The sequence below is a fragment of the Bison bison genome, unplaced genomic scaffold (assembly GCF_000754665.1).
Source record: "Bison bison bison isolate TAMUID 2011002044 unplaced genomic scaffold, Bison_UMD1.0 scf7180017864180, whole genome shotgun sequence".
Classification (NCBI taxonomy): Eukaryota; Metazoa; Chordata; class Mammalia; order Artiodactyla; family Bovidae; genus Bison; species Bison bison.
The window spans coordinates 5,328,519-5,336,016 of NW_011494752.1; the positions used below are offsets into that span (position 1 = coordinate 5,328,519).

Consider the following 7,498-nt stretch of genomic DNA (forward strand, 5'->3'; position numbering starts at 1 on the left):
TGCTTCATGCGCCGGTTCTGGAACCACACTTTAACCTGCCTCTCGGTGAGGTCCAACAAGGCCGCGATCTCCACGCGGCGCGGCCGGCACAGGTACTTGTTAAAGTGGAATTCCTTCTCCAGCTCCAGCAGCTGCGTATTGGTGTAAGCGGTGCGCAGCCTGCGCGCCCCGCCGCCGGCGGCCTCCGGCAGTCCCGGCCCATCTGCGGGGAAAGCGGGCTGGGCGTCAACGCGGGCCGTGTCCTCAGCCCAACCTCAACTCGGCTGAAATAAAAGACTATCCCATCCTCCCAAAACAATGTCAGCGGCACCCCCAACCTGCCCGCCTACCAAAGCGGCTCGCTCCCACGGCTCTTGCCTTCTTTCTCGTCCCTCTCTCTCTCCGCCAGACCCGGCCAGAGTCAGCGCGCAGCATTCAGAGAGCCGCCCACGGACCATGCAGGGGTTACGGAGCGGCTCCCCTTCGCCCCCAGAACCTCAGAGCCCCTCCCAGGTCCTCCGAGTGGATCCCTCATTTCAGCACTTTCCAACTCAGCCTGGGGAGAGGATTCATAAAGAAAGATTGTTCCTCACCTCTTCTCCCTAGCCCCCAGCTCTCAAATTCCCCCTCTTCTCCTAGAGCTAGATTAGATGGGATAGAATCTTTTCCTGCCTCCAGATTCGACCCCATCCAACAATACTCCTCCACACAGCTAAATGTGAAACCTCAATCGAATCCTTTTCTCCTAGCAGAAAAAGATGCTCTTCCCCAATCGGCTTCCAAAATCTGCTGTAGGGAAAGGGAAAAAACCAAAATGCTGGCAGCGGCCAGGCCTGAACCAAAACGATCTTTTCTGCTTTCTCGTCCCTGGAATCGACGGGGGCAAGAAACCCCAACAGGCTCGACACCTTTTTCTACCTCCCCCATCGCTCTTTCTCCCCCTTTTTTTCTAGCTGCCCCTCACCCAACCCCTATCACGCTTACCGACCTGCCGGCGATCCGACCCCGGAGGCCAGGACGGAGGAGGCGGCCGGGGGAGACGCGGCGGATTGGCTGGGTTTCTTGGCGGATTTCTTCTCTTTCATCCAGGGGAACTCGGGGGCCAGGGGGGCGGCGGGGAGCGGCGGCAGCGGCGGCAGAGCGGGCCCATCTTCGGCTCGCTTTTGGCTCCCGGGTCTCTGAAGGGTGGAGGCGCCGGGCTGGAGGCTAGGGAAGGTTTGCTCGAAAGGAGGAGGAGGAGGAATTAATGTCGACTCCTTGATTGATGAAGTTTGAAATGTCTCCAAGACAGCGGGGAAGGAAGTCAGACACTCGGCGAGCGATGGCTGGCTGTTTATAAACCCAATCTCCCTCTCAAATTCAAAATTCATGGCTTTCAATGGTGGGGGAGGGGGCCTGCTGGGGGGGCGTCAGGAGGGAGGATCGGAAGGGACCCCCCCTCCTGCCCCCCCCAGGTTTGTGTGATGCAGCGATTTTGGGAGGGGAAGATTTTGTTCTCTCTCTCTCTTTTTTGTTTTTTTAAATTTTGGGCCTTTATAATTGTATATTGCTGATAAATACAAGCGTATGGGGACTCTCTCTATTAAACCCAGGACTCCGGCGAAATTGCAGGGAATTCATGGTCACGGGACCCGCCTTGGCCAATCACTCGTCTGGGCCTGGTAGAAAACAGAGCATTATTTGCTTTAATTGATTCAAAAACTCTAGAGGACCATGACCTGGACACCATGAGCCCCCCAGTCCTACATACCTGCTCCCCATGCCCCGCTTTCTCCAGAAAAGCTAAAGGAACCTTTTCTTCATCCCCTTCAGAGGAGGGGAGGTTCTGGAACCCAGGAAACAAGAGAACCTAAGGGAGAAGTCTTTCTCTTTTTCAAATATTTTTAATACAGTAAAGCTTTCTTTACAAGGCCAGCAGCATTCCCTGCCCCCACCCCGGAAAAAAAAGAAAGCTGAGCGAGGATCTCAGTATGGGAGGAAGAGGTAGTAGAAAGAAGTTTTCCCCTTTGGGAAAGGCCTGTGTTACAGTGCAATAAGGAAGAGAAGAGATTTACAATCATCAGCATCACTATCCCCAACCCACCCCCTAAAAGCAACAGATAAATCTTAGAAAATCGACAAGCACTCCTAGGCTGACACAGAGGAGTGAGATAGACAGTGAGGAGCCCTTTTGGGCCTCTGGCCTGTGGAGCTGTGAAGTCTTCTCTGCCCAGCATTTGCAGCACTGCCCCTGCCCCTATGTCTACCTGCCTCCTCACCTGGAGGCATCTGCTCCTCAATGACACCCCAGCAGACAGGGTCTAAGATGCACATGCACCCTCTCAAGCCTCAAGCCTGTATCTGCATCTATATCCAGGAACCGGACCAAGGTAGCCCCCAGTTTGACTTAAAGAACTCTCAAACCTCAGGTCAATGTATTGGAAGGGGGTACTCCCCCCCACAGGAATGCCCTTGCCATTTTCGTCATTGTATGTATGTATAAATATCCCCAACAAGATAGAATTCTCTGAACATGGAGGGGGTGCAAAAATAATGATCAGAGATGATATCTCATTTCTAGCCCCTGGGGAAATTGTTGTTTTTATTTCTTTTCAGAAGTTCAAGATAGTATGAACTTTAGGGAGTGCTGTAATTTACTGGAGGGACTGACTGGGTACAAGACTCAGGGCCCCAAGCAATCGTTGGAAAACTAGATCTCAAAGCAGAAAATGAAAAGTCGATCTGGGGTAAGATTTTTAAATAAGTGGGTCAGAGGGACCGAGAGGAGATGAGGCGATCAATCTTAGCCCCCTGACAGCTCCCTCCGATGGCATCAAAGAATTTGTTTCTTTGGGAAAGCAGAGGGAACAGCCGAAATTCCCCATCCCTTTAAAAGGCCTGGAGGTAGGGGGTGTTAGCGAAAGAGAAAGGTGATTCTGGGAGAGCAGGGAAACAGATGGGAAATGGGGACAGAGGAAAGGCGCCGGGTTGGGTGGAAAGTTTTTCTGGAGAACTCCCACGGCTCCGGCCTCCCCTCCCCCTCCTCGCTCGCTGCCGCGGAGCAAGGAGGAGAAGGCTGGTTAGCAGAGAAATGGCAACTACTCGGCCGGGAGCTGGAACTAGAAACTTTCTGTCAGTGTCTAACAGCCGCGTGGGTGGTGGTAAGTATTCATCCGTGTGGGGGCGGGGGGGAGGTGAGTGTTTAAAAAGGACGGAGAAATCTGAGGAGAAGGATGGGGGTGGAGGAGAGCCAGGAGGAAAAAGGGGGAGCTGGACGTGGGGGCTGCAGGGACAAGGGGCGGCAGGCTCTGGAGGGCTCAGATCTAAGGGAGCTGCTCTGAAAAACGGGGCAAACTAGCCAGAGACGGTTGTGTCCAGCTCGGCTCCAAAGAAAGTAATTTTTGCCACTTGGAGGTGAGGACGGGGGTGGAAGTGGGGGAGGAGGCACAGAAGAGTAGTCGTCTGCAGGTTGTGCAGGGAGGCCTAAGAGGGGTCTCCCTCCGGCCACCCCCTTAAGAAGCCCTGGAAGTTTTTTCACAGCCTCTCCAGCTGGCTGCAGGGTTGAGCGATTCTCTCCGCAACAACTCCGGCTGTCCCTGCAGGAAATACGGCTCTCTCTAACCCTGCTGACAGATTTTACGGCCAGATTAGAGAACAGCAGAAAACTTGGGTGTTAAAAGGGGCCAAGAGAACCTTCCTTCCCAGAGTCGCCGCTTCCCCGCCCCCTTGTTGTGCTGTGAATCCTACTGTACAGATATTTTCCACTCGACTTTGGCTGCTTAGCTAGGGGCTGAAATCTCTAAGAGAGAAGGGAGGGGGACACCAAGCCAAGGTGGCCCTGATTTTTCTTGTTTGCAATTCCAGTTTCAAGCCAAAGCTCTGTTTTTCAAACTCAAGTTAAACTTTCTGACTTGGCCTGCCTCTCTCCTGCTAGATAAATAATCAGTCCACTCTACATCTAGAGCCAAACATGGCGCTTCATCTAGTTACATCATTCAGAAAATGTTATTCAGGGAAGAGGAAGAGAGAAAGAAAGAAAGAAAAACCCTTGAGCGTTATTTGATCCCAATCAAACTTTGCACGCTCTTATGCCTTTAAATTATAGCCTGACCCAATGCTAAATTGCTTGCTGCTTGGATGAGCCTAGTCCAGTTAAAATCCTACTTGGTGGTGGTGTGGGGGGTGGGGTGAAGAATTCAGGTTGCTTTTTTATTGTTATTTATTGTTGCATAAAGACTATAATTACTAACCTTGGACTGCCAGGATACAACATAAAAATGAAAATCAGCCCTGGCTTTAAGGCTGAGGGCCTGGAATGATTCTCACGACACGCCCCCCCACCCCCCACCATCTCTACCTCCAAATATATGCTCCTAATTAAGCAATGCGAGAGCATCGCTTACAGTTAGAATTATGCAACTCTTCAGCAAGCAGCCATCGCTTCTCTTTCAACGAATTAGCTCCATATTTCAGCTTCCCTGTCTCCTAGCTCTTATCGGCTTCAGCGACGCGGTGGTGACATTTCATCTTTGACAGACCCTCTCTATCCTCGCTCCAATGTGATAAAACTTTTATGGAACCACGACTAAGAAATGAAGTTTTCCCAAGGATCGTGGAAACAGAGCGGCACATTAGCCTGGGGACCGTTTTATGTATGCTTTGATCCATAGCTTCTCCCACCCTCCTCCTCTCCCCTTACCCTGGCAGGGGAAATCAAACAGGCCTCCTCTCCCTCTGCCCTGAGTTTTATTTAGTGATTTAATTTCACTTTAGTTTTAAGGTTTGACCTGAGAAGTCTAGGCCTCAGAATTTTTTTTTTTAAGATTAATCATTTTCCTTTGTTTTCATTTTAGACCCAATGGTGGTTGGGCTTCGGGTCACGTGACGACTTCTTTGTAGCTCCGGAAGAGAACTGTGAAGTTTAGGTTGGAGAAGCAGTAATGGGCCAGATTTCTGTTGTTGTTGATGGGTTGGGGGGGGGGGGCGGGGCAGCGAGGAGGCTGTGGCCAAAGAAGCAAAAAGACAAAAGGTCAGTCAATGAGAAAAAACTGAGAGGGGAAAAAGACAAACAGAAAAGACCTAGAGAGAGTCCCCTAGTCTCCCTTTGCCCCAAACTTGTTACTTAAATCTTAAGAAGTTGGCAGAATGTTCCAAGCTTGTGTGAGAAAAACCAAATAAACCTGAGACACAGATGGGGGAGGTAGGGCCCTGAGCAGGGGAGCATAAAAAGGCCAGGACAGGGTCTTCACCATTCTTCTTCCCTTGGGGAAATCTGGCAGTCAGCAGCCTGCTGCTCTGCTATCTACATTGGACCACCAAGACAAGATAAAATTGATAACAGAAAGTTTATTCAAGAATTATATGACAGACAACCCTTTTAAGTAAGGAAACAAAGTAACTACAGAAGAACAAAGAAAGTTCCAAGAGGGAATTAACTCTAATTCTACAAATTCAGGACTATACAGTGACAATTAGGAGCTGAGTTCATGCCTTTTAGAACTAATTACAATTGTTCATAAGTACAAGTTTAACATAAATCTATAGCTTTTTTCTAGAGTACAATAACTAAAATAGCTGGTTTTACATGACAGGGAACACAACGTCCTTTATAACAAGTAAATACTAAAAAAAAAAGTACAATTTTTTCCTTTTTCCCTCATATAAATACATAAAGTAGGGGGATAAATAATACAAAAAAAAAATTTTAACAAGCTATAACCAATAAATATATATGAAAATGTTCACTAGAACACACGTTTTTTGAGCAATGCTGGACTCCTGCAGGCCCAGGCATCTCTCACAGTTGTTTTTATATCCATTAAAATGTAAACTCTAAGTGCAACAAAAGTGTCCTGTCCAGGGTTGAGCAAGGCACACAGGCCCAGCTGCAGCCCCCGCCTGGGACAGTTTGTCAAAATATACCCTGTTTTCACGTTAAGTCAAGAGAGCAACAGAAGAAAAGAAAAGTGTAGAACCTCGCTGTCACCAACTGCTTTCTGTGAAGAGAGGGGGATGGACCTGGAGCTGAGATGGGAGACAGCGGAATGGGCAGACCTTTAGTCCTGACAACTTGCCTGCCCTCACCTCCCAGCTTTGCCATAAAAGAAAAAATATATATATATATATTTATAATATAGACAGCTCTTTCAGGATCTCTCACCATCCCTGAGCCCTCTGAAGAGTGTAATTGATAGGGGTGGGGTATAGATATTAATGTCCTAGAGCAGAAAAATATGGGACTAGAAATGGAGTGCCCAATCAACCTTCTCCTATCATGGGAAGAAATCTGAGGATTCAGGAAAGTGGGAGGGGGACATGCTTTGTGCCCTTGGTTTTGAAATGTATTTGAATTTTTTTTTTAAAGGAGAATTGCCAGGAAAGAAAAATCAAGATTTGGGGGAATTAACCACATGAAAGGTAAGTTGGTTGGTTGGCTGGTGATGGCCTAGCCATCTTGTCTGTTTTTTAAAATGTGCTTCTTTGCCTGTTTCCCTATCTCCTCTTCCTCTACCCGACTCCCTAAGGTGGAATTCCAACTGGATATTGCTGGAGGCCTAGGGTTGATGGGGTCATCTCCAATCTGCTGTAGATTCCTTTCCAATGGGTTGGCAGGCAGACTAAACAAGAGCTGCAGGACTTAAAAAGCAACCTCTCAGGCCAGGGGGAGGGGAAGGACCTCCAGGCCCTTTCTTCCCAGGAAGCCTGGCTGCCATCTCCCTGCCTCCTCTTTCAGACCTCCCGACTGCACCCAACTCCACAGCCCCCGTCCCTCCTGGGTCTTCTCCACCCCAAGACCTGCTCCTCAGCCCTCCCTCTCCCATCACAGGTGTGTTAACTTGGGCGCTTCTTGGATTCTACCCTGAGGAGGAGGCGCATGGTGAGAGGAGAGGTCTGTGTAGGTGGGGTGGGGGTCGCAGGGTCCGTGGTGCTGGCTGGGGGCCATAGGGGGCGCCCCGTTGTAGTCCAGGTTCCCCGAGGGGTGGTGGGAAAGGTGGTTGAGGCCGTAGAGGGAGGGGCCGGCAGGGGGCGGCAACGGATCCGCGTAGCCGCCCCCGCCCACGTACACGGGGCTGCCCTGCATGGTGGGCGTCCCGTAGGCGCCCCCGTTGGTTTGAAGGACGTGAGGCTCGTAATCGGGCGCCGGGGTCTGGGGATACTTCTGCGGGGCGCCGCAGCCTTTGAGGGGGGGCTGGTAGTTGGAGGGCAGCGCATAGGCATTCTGGTGGGCTTTGCCGAAGGCGGGCGGGGACGGGCTCTCATAGCTGGGGGTCATGGAATGCAAGGCGTTCATGAAGCCAGCCGTGGACTGCATGGGCTGCGAGGGGCTGCCGGCGGGAGAGGGGCCCCCCGAAGACGAGGCCAGGCCCTTGGCCTTCTGGTCCTTCTTGTATTTCATGCGCCGGTTCTGGAACCAGATCTTGATCTGCCGCTCGCTGAGGTTCAGCAGGTTGGCCATCTCCACGCGGCGCGGCCGGCATAGGTAGCGGTTGAAGTGGAACTCCTTCTCCAGCTCCACCAGCTGCGCGCTCGTGTACGCCGT

The 7,498-nt window shown here is 50.9% G+C and overlaps 2 protein-coding genes and 1 long non-coding RNA gene across 3 annotated transcripts in view; 1 reads left to right on the plus strand and 2 right to left on the minus strand.

Annotated features, from left to right (window-relative positions):
* Window positions 1–1,807, minus strand: part of HOXB2 (homeobox B2) — a 4,456-nt gene extending 2,649 nt beyond the window's left edge. Inside the window, exons 1-2 of the mRNA XM_010843146.1 lie at window positions 968–1,807; window positions 4–202 (exon numbers count right to left, since the gene is read on the minus strand). Of these exons, the coding sequence (XP_010841448.1) occupies window positions 4–202; window positions 968–1,349 (581 nt within the window). The 5' untranslated portion in view covers window positions 1,350–1,807. The remainder of the gene's footprint in view (window positions 1–3; window positions 203–967) is intronic.
* Window positions 1,808–2,914: 1,107 nt separating this feature from the next.
* LOC104990581 lies at window positions 2,915–6,778 on the plus strand. The gene is made up of 3 exons (XR_825528.1): window positions 2,915–3,119; window positions 4,812–4,883; window positions 6,323–6,778. It is a non-coding gene; the product is annotated as an uncharacterized LOC104990581 (long non-coding RNA).
* HOXB3 (homeobox B3) overlaps window positions 6,779–7,498 on the minus strand; it is an 18,381-nt gene continuing 17,661 nt past the window's right edge. The window contains exon 4 of the mRNA XM_010843148.1: window positions 6,779–7,498. Coding sequence (XP_010841450.1) covers window positions 6,779–7,498 — 720 coding nt within the window.